The 19,755-nt window shown below is 39.2% G+C and overlaps 2 protein-coding genes across 2 annotated transcripts in view; both read left to right on the forward strand.

The window, feature by feature from the left end:
- ubxn6 (UBX domain protein 6) overlaps positions 1–19,755 on the forward strand; it is a 409,082-nt gene that overhangs the window by 276,003 nt on the left and 113,324 nt on the right. The gene's annotated exons all lie outside the window — the stretch shown is intronic.
- Positions 5,042–18,610, forward strand: hapln4 (hyaluronan and proteoglycan link protein 4). Its single transcript, XM_062424241.1, has 7 exons — positions 5,042–5,047; positions 13,167–13,299; positions 15,001–15,190; positions 15,552–15,724; positions 15,931–16,046; positions 16,396–16,582; positions 18,219–18,610. The coding sequence occupies exons 1-7, from the start codon at positions 5,042–5,044 to the stop codon at positions 18,608–18,610; spliced, it is 1,197 nt and encodes a 398-aa protein (XP_062280225.1).

Here is a 19,755-nt window from a genome sequence, read left to right on the forward strand (position 1 = left end):
GCTGTATTTGTCCTGTTAATTCAACAGTAAACATGTCAATATACAAGTAATTTAAAAAACTGAGCTCCACAATATGCCAATAGAGCTATGTTCTGTACTTTAATGACCATGTTTGCCAAGCACATTTATTGCTGCAGGTTTTATTGACCCCTGGCTGGATTGACAGTGTAATATTAGTTAATAAACCAGTTAAACCATATTGACTTTCACAATCGTTAAAAGTTATGCTTCATCTTTTATTAATTTGTGTTGTTTTTTTACTCATTAGTTTTCATAGCAGGTCATGAAATCATTTTAAAACATGAGTAAAATAAAGGATATGATGTTGGTTTAGTAACAGTTTGTAAAGGCCCTGCACACACAGGTGATTTCACTTGACAGCCTGATTAGTAGTCCTTGCAGGACTGTGTGGGAATATACAAGAGAGAGCAGAAATCTAAATAGCCAGAGGTGAAAACATCTGTGGAAATGTGCAGGGCCTTAAAATGTACTACAATGTAACCCAATGTGTGTATATACTGTCTATATTTACATCTTAGTGTGTCAGTCCTCACATATGTGGATACGGAGGTCTGAGCAGGAGGGAGTGGGGTATGCGGTAAATCCACAATATGAATTCTGTTTCTTATTCAATGTCACTGGAGCCACCACAGATCATTACTAAGAGCTGAGTGGCAAGCATGTGCCAACATGTGCTGCAGAAGGTAATGTATACTTCAACAGCAGCTCTTGTCACTCACTCTCTCTGGTGAACACACACCATTCCTGTCTGCTGCCTATCTCTGTTTTAAAAAAAGACAGCTTTGGTTCTCAGTTTAAATAGGAAAACAAGACATGCCTCTGCCATTGTGCATTCTGTCTATTCCTGTGTGCCCAAATTGTGAGGATTTCATCCTTTCTCTTCTCACAGTCCTTGATCCTCTTTGTTTCTTTTCTGCTAAGTGATGCTGCTGTATGCTCACTGTGTGTGGGTGCCCAGTAAATAGTCTGACGTGGATCTCATCATTGTCTTTTAAAAAGACATTGAATGAATGACTTTGGATTTGTGCATTTCTTTGTTTGTGGAAACAAACACGCTCATATGACCACCAGACAGAGATTTTTCTTGCATTTAATTTGGAGAAAGACTGTCAAGACCATTGTCAATACAGTGAGTACAATGAGTATGAGTATGAAAAGACTAAAAGACAGCAGATTATCACCACACCATGTAATGTAATTGACAAACACTTAATTTATCTGCCAAACCTTTACAATAATATGATGCTTTGGATGCAGATCAGAAATTTCAATGAACACAGTGTTTTCTTGACAGAGATAAAATGGGTTATTTTCATGGATAGATGTAACCCTTCTTTCCATCTCCACCTCATCAATAACAGTAGCCCACTCATAAGTAATTATCCCCCACACTTCACTAAGCAATAGGCCAACAGAGAGAGACAGAGAGAGAGAGACAGACTCATTTAATTCACCCTCCATCAGCGACTTTTTCATACTGAAGTGTGGCATCGCTCCTGCCTGCACATGCTAGCAATGCATTCTGTTTGTGTAACAGAGGCTTTAAATCAAATGTGGCCGCTCTAAACAGCTCTGTAATCCCACGATGGGAGTCACAGGGGATCTCTGCTGCGGATGTGTGCTCGCTTGTGCAGTTGACCCTGGAGAGAGCTGTGGAGCAGTGGCTCTGAGAAATACAATTAAACCGTTCTCACTGCAGTGACAGAAGGATTACCGCCGGTGAGACCACTTTATAATAAAATCATTAATGTTGTAAAGAATGCCCAACAATCAAAGTATTAATGCAAGACATGTTGAATGAATTCATGAGGGCCCACATTATAATTAACTAAGTGCCCATTTGGTTATGTATTTACTTTTTGTTTTGTAAATAAAACATAATGACTATTCACATTAAATCATATAGTTATTAACATGCAGAATCAAATGAGCCATTTGTAAATGGGCCAAAATCCTATTAGTTAGTATTAGTTTGGCTTTTCTGTACCCAGATTCCTCTTTTACTGAACAACAGGTGGCTGGATGCATCATGCACCAATAAACTCTCTGCAGTCAGTATGTTTATGTGTTGCATGTACCCATGTTGAAATGTTATTCTATCTCATAGTCTAGTGGTGGAAACTTTATTTGCACACATCAGTAGTCAACACCGAACATGTTAACTGTAAAACTGAACCACTTTAAACTGTATTGATTCGCCCTGCCCACCCCCATCCACCATGCATCTCTAGGGGAAAACTGAACCCTAACCTGACTTTATTGTACACTTTTATGCACTAGTACACATACAGCAAATTGTTTATTCCTACCACTAGCTTTCTTTCTTTCTTTTTTATTTAACCTCTGGGTTTTTAAATTGTCATAATTCAACCTACTGAACCGCCCATAGCCTTTGGTTATGGTTGTTCTCAGTTTATTTTGTAAAATACATTTTGCTAGAAAATTAACCTCCTTCCCAGGTAACAATTAATCTTAGTAAAATACCAAAAAATATTGGTAGAAAGTTGCCTGCAGTCCATCTCTCAACTTGGTTTGTAGGAGGATAAATCTTTCTCTAAAGATCCTAAACTTGTCTCTATCCATAGACACAGGATTGAGAATATTTTTGCTTATTTTAAAGGTAACCAATGTATCATTAAAGTTCAACTTAATTAACACACCAAATGGACTGTTAATGTGTTTGGAAGCATCCAGCTGTTGGTTCAATCCCAGAAGCAAGCTGTCAATGTTAATGTTGTTGACCCTGAATTTCAGGCTCCCACAAAGCATCACTTTGTTTGTGGATTCAGTAGATTTTTTCCTCTTTTTCTGCATCTCATGCTGAAAGGTCTGTGTCACTGCAGGGAGAGCCTGAGCAGATGTCTCAAATTCTCTGAAGTACTTTTGCAGTGCTGCCACACGGGACTGCAGTAACTTAAGCAGCTGCACAGTGGAGTCTTGATCCTGTTCTACAAGATACTACTAGCCAACTTGAATCTCAGAAGCACAATGTAGCCATCAGTGCACTTTCACTGTTTAAAAAAAAAATTTGATTAAATCCTGTCTCTTCTTGTCAGCTGCTATTATTTCAACAGCCTCTCATGTTAACTTCATTCTCATAGAGGCCTCCTGTAGAGTGCGTCCATATGTTGTTTAAGACAGACTTCAATGTCAGACACATCAAGTAAGGCTGTTTATAACACCTTATTCCCAATCATAGGGCTACTGAAACTCAGAAACAGACTTGCCTGCCTGCTGGTTTTATCAATATTTCCACCCACAACTTCAATGATTGTGCTGCATAATCAATGTCATGAATGACAGGAATCAGCTCTCCTCGCAGACCACTGTAACTCCTGACATATTGGAGACATAATCGTATGACTCTCCACAGCAACTGGAGAGGTCTCATCTTAGATGTGTGATTGATTTTCAGCACACACTCACACTGAATGCTGGACCAATGTCTATAGATTTACAACAAAACATGTATCTGAATATCCTCCTCATTTATTCACTCTCCTTACAATCAATTTTGGCTGCTCTCTGATATTGTTGTTGCAGTATTCTTGTTAACCACCTGCTATTTTGACTAGGCTAATTAATGCAATAATATGTTAAGTTGGCGACACTGTGGTTTTGTGGTTAGCACTGTCGCGAGGGTTCTGGGTTCGAACCTGCCAGCCGGCTGGGGCCCTTCCATTTGGAGTCAGCATGTTTTCCCCGTGCCAGCGTGGGTTCTCTCCGGGTACTCCGGCTTCCTCCCACAGACCAAAAACAATCAGCTTAGGTTAAATGGAGACTCTAAATTGCCCGTAGATGTGAATGTGAGCGTGAATGGTTGTCTGCCTTAGCCCTGTGATGGACTGGCGATCTGTTCAGGGTGTACCCTGCCTCTTGCCCAATTACAGCTGGGATTAGCTCCAGAGAGGAAAATGAAGAGAATGAACGGTTTGAGAATGAAAAAATTAATTAAAGTTAAAGATATGGTCATGTCTGAGTATAAAGTCAATAAATGATCATGACTTCATGTTGAATTCATGTTGTGTCATGTATCTGGTGATATTATTCATGAAAATGAATTACTGTACACTTTTACAATATATTTGAACTGTATTCATTGTGACCTTACTCTTCCTCAGCCTAGAGTTGTTTGGATGAATTTGATCTGTCTTCAATAAAACCATGAGTCTCAATCTGCAGTCACAGTCTAAACACTGCAGCTTCTATTATTATATTTTGCCTTTAATAGCAACAATGTTTTAGCCTGGAAGTTAACGAGATTTCCTAGCGTCAACTGTAACAAACATTCAAACCAATAAGCGACACTCTAATGGGCTTCATTAATGCACAGAAACATTCCGACATTAAATCAGTAGGAAATCGTTGCTGTGATTAACTTAGCCACGCAGTCTGCACAATCAAATGTGTGCTGCGTCATTGGAGGACTGCAGGTCCCAGAGACACTGGTGGTTCTCCTGCAGTGTGAGAGATCAGCGATGGGACTGAAAACAGAGAGGAAGGGGGGGAGGGGATGGGAGGGGGGGAGAAAGAGAGAGGTGAGTTGCTGCAGAGCAACATTTAGCCCGGCTGAGGAGTTAAACGGCAGACAGCGGCACATCTGCTCCATCCAGGCATTAATCCTGTTGTGATAGTCATGGTAAGTTCACTTCTGTGCTCGTATAGTGTGGCTCTGCTCGGCGCACGTTGCAGTCTCTGTGCTGCATGAGAACTGCAGGGATGCTCATTGGACTAACCTTGAGAAAAATGATGCAGCAGGGTTTTTTATAGAGTGCAATGTGCATGTAAAGTAGCTGCTTTAGCAACTCTGCTTCTTATCTGAGGCCTGTCTTCATGTCCAGATGCTATGTGCTGCAGTGGTGCTGTTACATAGATTTTTGACAGGTAACAATGGCAATGCAGACCTTGAGCAGTGCACAGCATCAGCACCACACTGTTCACTATTACATCTACTTAACTCTTGTACGCTGTGTTATGACCAACTGATATATCTGAGCACATATCTCTTCTGCAATCCATCATGAAGGTATGCAACACAACCAGGGATGTCACATGCTGGGTCAGAGTAAACACAAGACTCCAACTGTAGTGCTCTGTGCATTCACTACACACTCATCCATAACCAGGAGAGAGCTTGTAAAGTTAATGAGCACTGAGCAGCTAAGAACAGTTTTTTTTCTGTAAATTGATCCTTCATTGGTCACTGCTGGACAGGATTTGAATTACACAGTGGCTTTCAGGGAGCCCTATATTCCACTGTGCTACTAAACATGTCACATTCACACGCAGACATGGACGCGTACCGTCAATTGCAGAGCTACTGTGAAAAAAAATTGACTATTACTACATACAGTTAATGCTGTCAATCGTTTTTCACCTCATACAGAGAAAATCTGGCCAAGCACGTACCACAAAGAGACAGAAAAACAATTCACTGGTGCAATGTTTTTATATCACTCGAGCAACAACAACCATAACTTAGCAGCATGCTGATAATTTGCAGAGCATGATAAACCATAATACTGTCAGCATCAATGGTTTAAAAAAAAATCAACTGAATTTGTGTTTACTGAGATCAAAACCCTGAAAACTGACAAAAGATCGGTGAAACCACATTTGAGAGTAACATCCAGGGGTTGTCTGAGGTCGAACTGAAAATCAGTGAGGTAGAAAGATACCAGTGAAGATGGAACCTATGGTATCCACAATGACAAACAGGAAAACATGAAAGACAAAGTTTCCTGCAATGTTGTTGGGGGGGACCTAGGCAAAGAAGATAGGGAAGATATTGACATTGTTCTTCGCCTGGGTCATTATAATGATAAGGAGAAGATGACAAGAACAATCATCATCTGCTTTATCAACAGATCAACGTGAGACCTGGTGTGGGGAAAGACAAAGGGCTGTAGTTTTCACACAGAGAACAGCTTGAGTCTTGTCCTTATCAGTTATCTCTCTAAATGCCACAGAATGTAAGGCATAAAGCTTTGTTTTTATTTACACAACAGAAGAAATCAGATTTTTTATTCTCTTCAAGAGTCACATTCAGTGGTAAATGATGCTCCTTTATTTTTGCAAAGCTGAATGGGGAAAAGACATGGTTCTCCAATGGTTCAGAGAGATCTGCAGGGGTTGCTATCTTGAACTCAGAAAGTGACCCTCACTGTTACATGCTATTTATTCTTAATGTTGATAACAGCATTCTCCTTCTTGCTAATTGATATGGCTATAACTCTGAACCTGAAATTAACTTTTTGTCTGACGTTATCAAAATACCTGACGACAGATTTTTGTGGGTGGTGACTTCAACATTGCATTAGATGGTTATTTACATAGGTGGCTTCCAAGTGCAAACAATTCTTCTGTAGTTTGTGATGTCTTACAAGCCTCTTCACATTGATGCAAAGTCATTAGCTGAAAACCTGTTTTTCAGCTTTTCAGTGTAGCTTCTTTTAGCTTCTCCTTTGTCAGCGAGTATCTGACCTGCTTGTACAGGGCTCCATCCCTACTTCTGTAGGAATCCTCCTTGGTCTGATGAAGTTGTCTTAGTCTGAATGTGAACCATGTCTTATTTTTTTTAACAGTATGTTTATTGTTCACACATTAAAGACAGGGCACAAAGAAGGGCACTACATCAATGGTGCCATGTAAACTTCCCTTAAACCGTTCCATCTTTACCCTCACCGACTTCTTTCCTTATAACAACAAATACAATCGTAAAAAAGAAAAAAAGGAAAGATATATCTATGCTTATAAATACAATTTACATACACTACAACAATAAAAAAAGTATAATATAATAAAGTAAAAGCTGAAACAATCTGTCAGATATTATACAAATGGTCTCCTTGTGTCAGTACATTTCCCAAGTCACCATAAAGTGTCTGAAAAGTCCCCCAAATCTTTTCATACAAATTCAGTTTACATGTGAATATATATGTAATTTTTCCCATCAATATACATTGAACCATGTTCTTTATCCAAGCCCCCATACTAAGTCTTTGTTTTCTTCCAATTGAGTTCTAATAAGTGTTTTGCGTGTTATATGCACAAATTAATTAATTTGAAATCTGACTTTATCCAAAGAAGATCAGGAGGATACAGTCCAAAAACAATAGCCTTAGGTTCCATGGGCACCTTAATAGAAAAAAAAAATCAATCATACAAATCACCTCACCCCAAAAAGTTATTGTTGCATGCCCATATGCAGTGTATAAGCATTTCTTGTAGAAGGTAAGGTAAATACATTTTGGCAATATGTTAATTCTTAGTATGTTTATGCTTCCAATAAGAGAAATAGGTAAGGACATCCAATGGTCTACAGACTGTAATACAGACTGCATGACAGGTTCCTAATGAATGGATACAATTTTCTCTAATCGTCAGGCAATGTTAATGCCAAGGTAAGTGGAACTCTCTTAAAATTTAAATTTAAGGACGTGTACACTTGGATTCTGTCCCTCTTCCTCATTAAGTATCTTAATTGAAGATTTTGAAGTGTTTAGTTTATATCCAACCAGGGCTTGAGGAGTCTAATCTTTTTAAAAACACAATGACTTTTGACGTGATTTAATACAAAAAAACAGAGGCACTTACAACTAACATCACATACAACTCCTACACATTCAGAAAACTGTAAAATAAACCAAAACACCACACCATCTCTCAGCTGACTTCTTTATTTTTAAAAACAAGATGACATCATCTGCAAAGAGTGCGATTCTGCTGTTGATGGTTCCCATTTAAATTGGATGAATCAGAATTCGGTACACTAATAGGGCGCAAATTCCCAAATGTAGTCATAGGTTTACCTGGCTTTGGAAACAAAGTTATGACCTCTCTCATTGAGGATGGAAGGGCCCCATTGGCACAGGATTCTTTAACCATTTCATACAGAGGGTTGACCAATTTATCTTAAAACACAGACCATCTGATTGAGCTATTCTACTGGTGTTCATGGCATTGACAGCCACTGAAATTTCTGAAATGGTTATAGCTTCCTTAAAGAGTCCCTTTTTTCCCTACCAAAGCTGAGTAATATTGAATTTCCCTAAACAGTCAGATTGTATATCTAAATTGTTAATGTCTTCTGAGCAATAAAGATTTTCACAGAACTATCTTTTTTCCTTCATCATCCTCAGTGTGAATTATTACTCTCTCCTTGTTGCCTTATAATTCTAAGCAAGGCGTTTTCCATGTTTCTGTCCTTGGTCATAGTACAATTGTTTAAGTCTCAGCATATTGGCAGTGGCCTTATTGGCAGATAGCCTATTATACTCAGAACAAAGTGACAGAAGTTCCTTATTTGTGCATGGCTGAAATATTTGTCACTGTAATGTTTTAATCTTTTAATCTAACAAAATAATTATTTACTTGGCTTGTTCAGATTTTTTGATTTGTCCTCTAATATATACTTTGAATGCCTCCCATCTAATGCATGCATATTTTTGAGGTCTGTTTAGGAGGAACATGTAGCAGCTTTCTTTCTATGTACACCAGCGACATAGCTACATGGTCTGAGAGAACTATGCTATTATGATGACATTGTTCAAGAAGTTCAGTAGCGATTAAATAATAATCGACTCTTGAACAGGTTTGGTGTGTGCCAGAGAAACAATAATATATTGAGTATATGATTTTAGATGCTGTCAAATGTCTATGTGCTTAATTTCTTGAAAGAAGGACTGTATTGTTTTCCTAGTTTGCACACGTGTAACATCAGAACCAGAAGATATGTCTTTACAGGGTCAAGGGTGCAGATGAAGTTGCCAGCCATAATGTATTTGCCAGGAGACGTTAAGATTTTCAGAAAGAGATTGCTGTAGAAACCTGGGTCATCCCCGCTGGGGCCATATACATTTATCAGACCTATCTCCTCATGTAGAGGAAACCCATGAATAATCATGAATCATGAATAACCTTCCAGATGGGTCCTCAACCATATCATGTATCTGCATTGGAACAGGTTTATCAATCAACACAATTACCCCTCTAGCACTTGATGTATGAGATACTCAAAACACCCAGGCCACCTCATCCTAATCTTTGATGAAACTCCAGGTAGCAAATGAGAACCCCTGTAATTCCAAGAAATGCAATTCACCTTCACTGTTGACATTTATGTGATTTTCATCTGCTGCTGTGAAATAACCCTTTAAAACAAACAAGTATATTTTTTGGCAGAGGCACATATACACTAGCAATTTGATGGATATTAAAACAGCAAATAGGATGTAACTTGGAGCCTACACACCCGTCCCTGACCCTGTCCAGCTTGAACATGTTTGAACTACCCCTGACCTGTATAATAACTAACTCCCTTCAGCTATCAGTTGGTCCACAGCGTAGCGAGGAACCATCTGTAGGTCCGTTTGAGTTTACTTAACTGCTGCTCACGTCACTCCCATATAGATGCCATCCATATCATACGTATCTAAGTTACTCACCAAATTTCCTATAACGTTATAATTCAATAATTACAGGCCAGACCTGCCTAATTTCTAATGTTTCTGAAGTGGAGATGTCCACAAGCAAATTTGATTACTCAAATTTGGTGCAAGTTTTTAGGTTACCTACTTCTCTAATATCATATTGATCACTGGCTTGCCTTCCCATTAAGGATGTTAGTGATGAGTGAAAAGAGGCCCATTTAGCAGAAAAACAAAAACAAAACAAAAATTAAAAAACAATCCAGCAAACATCCTTTGTTATAAGTTACAATATTATGTTCACCAAACGTATACGCTTAAACTGCAACATGAGAGATTAGACTCACATAAACACATACAAATCCAATAATCCAATTCAAGAGCTTCATGTTTTTACCACATGATCCAGCAACTACCAGTTGTGCTGCCATGTGGATACACACAGATACACACAGTTGCCAAAATGCCTAGTGGATGTATGTTAGGCCTGGAATGTGTGCTCCAAACCTTATAGAATAGTTAGACATTTTAGCAAACAACATTTTATTGATTAAAAGTGAGGTCAAACAAAGTTGTCTAATGCACACCTGGTGGACAGGTGCATAGGAAAATGTAATCAACAAAATGAGATGAGTGCATACTTTTTTTTGTCTATTACAGTATATCAGCTGCTGTAACATGCAGTTGAAAGTGTCCAGCCGAATGCAATTTATTAATTTATGTAATGTATTATTATTTATAAGTGCCAGCCTGAATATGTACATGTTGATAACTTAATGAGACCTAGCTTCTAATTTAATACAATTAATTAGTAATTCATGAGAAAACATATATAAAATATTTATTATTTTATTACATCCATAATACATTTTTATCTAGCGTACATTGACTTTAAAAACAGACACAATCATTTACAGCTGCAGGCAAGGCACAGAGAAAATCAGATGGATGTAGTCTGTCCAAGACCTTTCTTTCTGAATGCACCATAATTTATTAATGCAAGCCTTATACATCATTAGAGGTAATGTTACGGGCACCAAGACGGACATTAACAGCATCAAATAGCCTGGCAAGGCGGACACATATTTACACATATCCACAGCTGACAGACGCAACAGCATCATTAATCATGTGTATTGAAGTACACCAGCACCAACATGCTCAGTAAAAAAGGAAGTCTTCTGATTGGGTGGGCCTGAGTGCCAGGTTGGTGGGCCAAAGCCCATGGCCATGCACCACATGCATTTTTGACTGTGGGAGGAAACAAAGTATCCGAAGTAAACCCATGCAACACCAAAACTCCACAGGAAGGCCAGGAAGGCATGTTAGAACCCAGAACCATCTTGCTGTGTAGTATGAGTGCTAATCACGGTATCACTGTGTCTTATTAATTTAGGTCAATACACAACATCTACATGGCAGCAATCTACATGCTTTGATTTTGACTAAGACTGAGGTTTTTTCATCACTTATCGACTAAATTATACTTCACATACGTTTTGAATTGTAATTAACAGGAGCAGGTGATGCTGCTTCATATGTGCCCGGTGGTCTGTTGTTATTGCCAGCAGTGGTTCTGTCAGCTGTGGCTGTGGTTCTGTAAATTGGGCCAGCAGTGCAGGTTTCATCTAAGCCAGCGATGTCTTGTGGTTTGCCAGCAGTGTTTTCATCACCAGCTGAAAGTGGGTCATCCAAACTAGTAATGGATGCTCCACTCCAATTTATCACTTCACTGTATATTACAAAGTGCTTGAATTCAACTGATGGCTTCTCCAGTGGGCATGCTTCTATGGTCAAATGGGCTGATGTGACATAAGGGTTGTTATTAGTGTCAGTGGGAAAGTGTTTCATTGTAACTGATGAACCGATGTCCCAGTGCGTTGCTGGGGGTGATTCTGTTTTTTAAGATCCACATGTATCATCAGTTTGAGAGGGTTTACAATCCCCTCTGTGTCCTCATAATCAGTGGAATCCTTCTTCCCTGTGTGGGTCCTTGCCAGGTCACCAAGACTGGAAATAGGGTTCTATCAAGTAGCCTATTGTAGGCTCATGTTTTCAACCTCTATGAAGGACTAGAGAAGTCTTGGACCTTGCTGAAAAGAAAAAAACCTGACACACACTTGCAAAACTGCAGGAATACTTTGGTTTCTTGCTGTCCTCAAATTTTCCAGGCAGCAGGATAGAGTCTTTAGGAAACCTGAAATGTCTCCACTAGTCCATGTCCCTGATCATTGTATTTCTCTAATGGATTGCTTCTATCCCTGAAGACTCTCTCATCTGAGGGCTCTTTTCAAAAATCAAACATTTTCTATCTTCAGCATGGCGCAAGCACAGTGTCGTATGAAAGTTGCACTGTCACCAATGTAAAACTTGCCCCTCTCTTGTCCTTTTTTGTTTCAAAAACCATAAATTTACCTGTGTTTCTTCTAACTGATGTTTTAACAAATTGTTGCCATAGCAACAAAGATGTCATCTCAAGCTTAGCCAGGGGTAGGGGCGGCTAACTATCCTAACTCAAATTAAGTCAGACTTAATATTGATGCAACAGTGAGGCTTAAGTAGACTAGTCTATCCTGACAGTCTAAGACCAGTGTAAGCCCAAGACTAATGTTAAACTTAGTTTATGCAAATCTGCAATAAAACATTAAACTACAGACCGTAGTAACATTGTTACATGTAAAGCACAGAGTTGCTATGTAAATAGCACTTGGTGCTGTTTATAATATAAAATAAGGTAAAATAATACAAACCTCTTTTACTTCTCTTCGGGGTGGGGTGGGGGTCAGTTGGTTGCAATCTGCTACCTCTCTGCTAGATACCACTATATCCTACACACTGCACCCTTTATGATGTAATAAAAACAAAGTGTATAACCTGTGACACAAAAATGGACAATAATGTTTTTGAACTCCCCCTAAATTTCTGAAAGTAGGCTTTTAAGGGAGCTCCTGTCCTTTTCAGGGCAGCCAAGCTCCCCTAGCTCCCCCATAATTCTGCTGCCGGAGGAGACATTATACAGCTGATCCAAGCTTGTTTCACTCACAACTTTCCAAAACATTTTCTGTTCTTTTACTCGGCTTATTGCTGTATAGATAAAAAAAAGTGCAAAGCAACCTTGAAGTTCTGACTATCCTGTGAGGGACTATCTCTTCTTTTCATTCTGTGACAGTGAGCTGCACAGCAGGCAGTTTAAAGCTGGCATATGTAGCAGACTGCTAAGCTTTTTGAAAGCATGACTGTCAACACCAAACATAGTAACCTTATTTTCTTGTTTTGAAAAAGTTGAAGTAACCAATCATCTGCTGCCTTTTTGCTTAACTTACTGACTAGCTAAACTACCCACATTTTAACACTTAAAGTTGTTCTCTGGTGTGATATGTGGTGGTGTCAACATGAGTGAACTGAAGTGAAAGAGGACAAAATGCAGGAGTAAGAGGGATATAGCCTATTATATAAAATGTGATTCTAGTAGTTTTATTATTATTACTCTTTGTTGAATACCTGGACATTAAGAATGTCAAACTGTCTTAATAGATACAATTTATTTTATGAAAGGAATAAATAAACACGAATATTTATCTTAAATTCAACAACAAAATGCATTTATAGGCCAAAGTAACCCGCCACTCCTGGAGTACTACTGTGCTACTTCTTTAATTTATCCTTTTTTTGTAAACCTATGTTGCTCTTTATTCTCTCTTGTGTCCTTTCCTGCAGTTTCCAAAGCAGCCCCTACTGCTGACTTTTGGGGAAATGTTCTTTGTGGTTTTCATCCTGACCTCTGCCCTCTCAGTGACCTCCCTGCCCTCGGACATAGAGAAAGGAAGGAGAAAAGTGGTACATGTACTTGGTAAGGTCATTTTATATTTTCTTGTTTATCATAATGTTCATCTGCAAAGCATCAATGTCTTCTCTTTCATTCATATGAATTGAAATAAGCCCAGAAATATATGAGATATAAGATGACACACGATAGCCGCCTCACTCAGTGTATTCACATGAAGAATCTTATGAAGAAGTTTGACACTCTCGTTATGTAGAATTCAATATTTTAAGAATTATTTCAGGGTAAATTAAACATTAATTGTACATGTTATTGGGCTGTACAGATAAACTTGTTATACTCTTATTATTAAGAATCCTCACAACCTAGAATTCAGTTTAACGTATCCTCAAAGCTGTTAATACCTCATCAAGCAGTGCTTGCAGACAGTCACCTAAGGACTCTGATGAATTCAAACATTTTAAATGATAGAATGATGACATCAGGGATTAAAAGACTTGCCTGCATGAGACCCAGCTGTCTTTATTATCTGCGATGTAGAAACTAATGGAGAGATTTGTTCCTGTTTCAGAAGAGAGATTCTTAGATATATATATATATATATATATATATATATATATATATATATATATATATATATATATCAGACACACAGACAAACAGTCCTGAGACAGTATCATCTTAAAAGAGTTATGAGTAATGTCTTAGCAAACATGCAGGTAGTTTACAGTGGGTTTACCAGAATTTGTTTGCTCTGAGAAACAGTTGGCTGCTTCTTGTTTTCAGCTGCTTTACCAGGACAGTGAAATGCATGCTGAGATCTACACCATCCGATCTCCAGATCCCACCACCCTTCATACAAGGACCCAGACCACAACAAGACAGACTCTATTGCGATAAAAACAACATGATTCTTCCCGATCTGCAACTATAACCAGTTGCTGAGCTCATTATGGCTGCGAGCGATGTCTGTAAAATTGTCTCCTCTTTGAAATAGTAATATTGTTGTGGATGTTAGCATTAGTATGTTGCAGCACAGCCCTCAGTGTTGGGGAAATTATGCGCTTTAGGTTCTGATTAAACACCACTCGATGCTTTTATGGCTAGTGGTGATAAACAACTTAGCAGAGAGCAGTAAGCAGTGACAGGACTAATTGCTGGCTGGCATGGATAATTGTAGGTGCCTTTATCTGGTCACAACATAGCAGAAAACCTCTTGCAGCTGCTAATGAAACGTTTTAAATACTTACACCAAATTTGTTGTATGTAGCCTTTGGTTGCTGGGGCATTCACATGAAAACAGCATCTGAGGAAATGTCTGCCAAAAATGCAAACCAGATCTTGTTATTGCCTGTTTGGATGAAGAGGCCTGTAGTTACCATTAGTCTTGGGTCATTTTGGTGAATTGCTCTCTTCAGAGGTTGAGGTTAAAATTTTGAGTGGGTAATCTGACAGAACTGGACGGAAGAGTGAGTGGTGATGCACACTAGACTCTTTTAGCGTGATAAAAAACACTTGATATGCTGAGATGTTGAGGAACTAATGTGACAGTACAAGTAAACAGCACATGCTTTATTAGCCGACACTCTAATTCAATTTGTGGGGGTTTTGCATAAAGAGCATCTAAGATTGAATTTTACGATTAGAAATGTATCAGTTATCATACGTAAGTATCAGAATAAAGGTCAAGTGTGACAGCAAACAGCAGTGAATTCACTTGTATGTTAATAACCAAGCCATTTAAAATTGCCTTCCTTCTTCCCACAGAGGATGACACGGGAGCTGTGATTGTGCAGACAGCTCCTGGTAAAGTGATGACACACCGTGGTGGCTCCATCACTCTGCCATGCCGTTTCCATCATGAGCCAGAGAACACGGATCCTGCTCGCATTCGGATCAAATGGACCAAGGTGACAGATGCACTGCAGTTTGAAGACGTCTTTGTGGCACTTGGGAGGTAAATCCTGCATCTGGATTTAACCAGTCGATCAGTCAGTATCTTATGGTTTGATCTGATTTTCCTGTCTTTCAGTTGTAAGACTCAATTCAAAATTGAAAAGACTGGCAGATTTAATTCCACTGCCACATACTATAAATCCTTAGCACACATTTACAAATCATGTTACCATATAGTGCAGTTTGGTGTTTGAGCTTCACTGTGCACAGTGACGTATGTGCAGCTCCTTTTTTTTCATGAACTCACTCAGATATCATACATTGATTTTTATCTCAGCCTATGATGTTTCAAGTTCAAATCATTAAAAACCCCAAAATATGAAATGGTTATACTTTTACTACTTTCTTTCAAATCTTTCTAGACAGCAGCGTGTGTTTGGATCATACAGAGGCCGCGTGTTTTTAGAGGAGGCGGGACCAGGTGATGCTTCAGTGATCATCCAAAATGTCACACTGGATGACTATGGACGCTATGAGTGTGAGGTCACTAATGACATGGAAGACGACACAGGATTTGTCAACCTTGACCTCGAAGGTCAGGAATTCTGAACCATTAGTAATATTTGTTGAAGCTCTGACTAATGCTTGAGTGGCTTTTATTAAAATTAAAAACAAAACAAAACAAAACATCAACAACAACAGTTTCACATCACATTAAATGTTAGTGCATTATATCAAATGTGTTTGAATTTCACAGCATCACACTTTCACAGCAGTTGGCCTGTTTCTGTCCACCTTTAGGAGTTGTGTTTCCCTACTACCCCCGTGAGGGCCGCTATAAGCTCAACTACCACCAGGCTGAGGATGCCTGCAAACAGCAAGACGCTATTCTGGCCTCTCACCCTCAACTGCACAAAGTAAATTCATACTGTCCCTGTGGTTCTAATAGACACTGCCAGGGAACAATGTAGATCACACCTTCCTTAAAGTACATTATTTTATAGGCCACTCTTTTAGTTGTAGAAACGCTCTTACTTGCTACAGCCCCCAGTCATAAACTGTTTTAGAGCAGCAGTAGGTTTGAAATTAAGATGCATAAGATTAGCAACAGCAATCTTACTGCAGGCCTTCTATTTTAAAAAGCATAAAAATTCAGAGAAATTGAGTTGCAGTATGTCAGAGGAGATAAACCAAATACTTTCTCCTCTTAATGATGTCTTTAATCTTCCAGTATGACCAACTAACCTACATTATCTCCTGCTACAGGCCTGGCTGGAAGGACTAGACTGGTGTAATGCTGGATGGTTGGAGGACGGCTCAGTCCAGTACCCTATCTCTCACCCCAGAGACCAATGCGGCCGCAAGGACACCCCTGCTGGTGTTCGTAACTATGGCTACAGGCACAAGGAGGATGAGCGCTACGACGCTTTCTGCTTCACCTCCAAACTCAATGGTGAGAATCAGAGAGATACAGAGGTTGTAGTGGGTACATGTGTGTGTGTGAGAAAAAATCTGGAGATCAGAAATACTTTGTAGTCCATCTACTTGATCATACAACTAAATAAAAACATCCAACAGAGTATCCGGCATCTATATGGCTCCCAATTGGACGAAGACAAGACAATGGCTGAGCTGAATTGTCTTGCAACTGCATAGAAAGAGGATGTATCATGAGTATTGGACTGTGGGGAAATGAAGCCCTTATCTCTCATCTCTGCCTGTGATCTTCCAGGCCTAAGGCCATTGGATTTAGATCTGGCTGTGTTGATTCTGCCCTGTTAGGTCCACAGTCTCCTCTGGGTGCCAAGCATCACCTTTTATCTCCAAGTTCTTTCATTTATATCGCATTCTCATGGAGAATCTGTGTCTGTCACACAAGCTACCTTCAAGTTTCTGAGCCCAAACAGACTTATTACTTACTATATATTATTAGGTGTATAGGGGCAGTTGAAACAAACTGACATGTATGAAAAGAAAAAGTATAATAAAAGGTTTCTATTACTCTGTTCTTGTAGATAGACAGTACCAATCAATATTTTGATGATTAAAATGAAAACATTGATTATAAAGGAATTGTAAGAGTGGCATATCAATCGTCTCACCCATCAGGAAGAAAACGAATAAACTTATTTCCCAAAATGTTGAACTACTCCTTTAAAAAACTGATCATATTAGTGAAACACAGTGCAACACTGGTTAACAGCAAAATGAAAAAAATCAGCTGGGGAAAACATTACTTATCCTGCATACTTAAAATCGATGTTTATATTATCCAGATGAAAGACAATGTGTTTCATTTGAATAACAAATCATTTTGAAATAGTTAAAACTATAAAAAGAAACAGCATCAGTGTCTCTCAACAGTGAGAAAAGGGTAGTATGACACAAACTGTAAACGATTGCTCATGGCTTCCCCTGTGTGTTAATTATTGTGGACAGTCTGTTGTGGGCAGGAGGTTTCATCTGTGGGCATGACCGATACTGTTTCTCATTCCAGCTGGAAGGTATTTACCGAATGTCCCCGGGGGAAATATGAGATAATATCTGCCTCCCTAATAGCCACAAGTCACATAAACAAGCATAAAATCAATAGCTGAACCAAGTGCAAAGCTGAGGCTGCGGATATGACTTTCATGGAAGAAACCGTTGGCTCTTTATTATTGGTTAAGTTCTTTATCCTTTGCTTCTTTCTTAGGAGAAGCTGCAGTCAGGATACCAATTTCTTTAACACTGCCAGGTAAAAGTCTCCCCAGAAGCGAGATGAAAGAAAAAATGGAAATGTTTTAACAGAAAATTTGAGTTAAAGTGCTGTCCGCTGACAAAGTATTACCTACAGATTTTAAGCGACTGCTGAGATGCTTGTTGGAATAATTTGATATTCTGAACACAATCAGGCAGAGAGGCCAGGAAAACTGAGAATATCTACTCTCTGGGTTCAGCTTGTCCCCGGGGCTTCTCTCTCTCATTCACTTCTCTCTCTTTCTTTCCTCTAGTCCTTTTGAACAAAGCACTTACTCTGCTTCCCTTCAACCTGTTTTTAACATGTTTTTCCAACAAACATGCTCTCCTCTTGTACTTTATCCCCTCAGGCAAAGTGTACTTCCTCAAACGGTTTAAGAAGGTGAACTATGCAGAGGCGACAAAGGCTTGCATTCGAGATGGTTCAGTGGTGGCCAAAGTGGGTCAGCTATATGCAGCATGGAAGTTCCAGCTGCTGGACCGCTGTGAAGCTGGCTGGTTGGAAGATGGCAGCATCCGTTACCCCATAGTCAACCCTCGTTCCCGCTGTGGAGGATCACATCCAGGTGTCCGACACTTGGGCTTTCCTGATAAAAAATTCCGCCTCTATGGGGTCTACTGTTTCCGCGAGAACAAGGATGAAATGGCAGGTGGTATTGAAACGACAAAAAGCCCTAAAGATAGTTTGACATGGAGGAATAGCAGCAACAGCATCCCAATGAATGCTACAAGGGTGATTTAAAGTGGAAAGACTTGAGAGCAGGAGTTGGATGCGATTTTAGATTTGACTGCAACAACTGTCGCCAAGCAGCCAGACTCATTCATTGCTTTAAACGTAAAACACTCAAAGACATAGATGTACTCGTTTGCAAAATTTGCCATAGAGAAAAAGCGAGGCCGTGTAACATTAGTTGACATCTTTATAAGGGTAATTTTCCCTTCGTCTCCAGTCAGTCAATCATCTTAAGGAGTGAGCATGTTAGCACATCTGTCGCCGGAAAGCTATTGAGATTAAACAGCAGCTTGATCATTACTTAGGCACAGTCAGATCAGAATCTGCCATGAATATTCTTGTTTACGTGTGTGTGGATCATATTTTGGCTCCTGAGCCCTAGCCTGAGCCAGAATCCCAACATTCATTACTGAGTGAGACTTGATGATCTACCTGACTGTATGGAACAAATCCAAGATGTCCTGTAAGTTTTGATTGTACCAAATGTAATTGCCTGTATCTGGGTGCCATGCTTGGTTAGAAACCCTCTGGCACAATGCAGAACAAAGGCACAAAGTAATTTCTCTCATTAACCAAGACCTGGCAATCCCATAAGAAAGCTGAACAGGCTGAGTAGTAAGTACTGCACTGGCTCTAAAATATTTGCACTTATTCAAAAAGAGCTTTCTTTGATGATAGCATTTTAGTTTAGAATTAAACGAGCATGAATTGTTTGGCTGAGACTAGTCGCTGAGGCTTAATTAACATAAATACAAGGCTACAATAATTGCTGTTTTCTTCACATACTTCAATACGCTACCTGGGCCACTGATTGCACTATAAATGTTATATGCAGTGATCTTTATTACAGAGTATGTTTGCAACTACTGAATGGATGGATGTTCTGGAAGAAAAATAAAACTCTCGGAAGTTGTTGATTTGAACAACATAACTGTGTTTGGAATGTATTTTTTTCTATATGCAGAAGTATGAAGAGACAAATAACAGTGATTGTATTTTCAGTCTCAGGAGAATAGTTCCGTCTAAAGCAGATGCCACTTACTGCGCATGCTTGAATACTCAGTCGCGTTTATAGAGCTTTGCTAGCTTGTTGTGCAACATAATACAACCTCTTGACTTTATACTAAAGTTCTTTGAAGAATTTTCTGTCTGGG

Source organism: Scomber scombrus, chromosome 8 (assembly GCF_963691925.1).
Source record: "Scomber scombrus chromosome 8, fScoSco1.1, whole genome shotgun sequence".
NCBI classification, from domain to species: Eukaryota; Metazoa; Chordata; class Actinopteri; order Scombriformes; family Scombridae; genus Scomber; species Scomber scombrus.

Coding starts and splice junctions, on each gene's coding strand:
- hapln4 (XM_062424241.1), top strand. Junction 15,725..15,930: donor TGTCAACCTTGACCTCGAAG/GTCAGGAATTCT, acceptor GTCCACCTTTAG/GAGTTGTGTTTCCCTACTAC. Junction 16,583..18,218: donor CTTCACCTCCAAACTCAATG/GTGAGAATCAGA, acceptor TTATCCCCTCAG/GCAAAGTGTACTTCCTCAAA.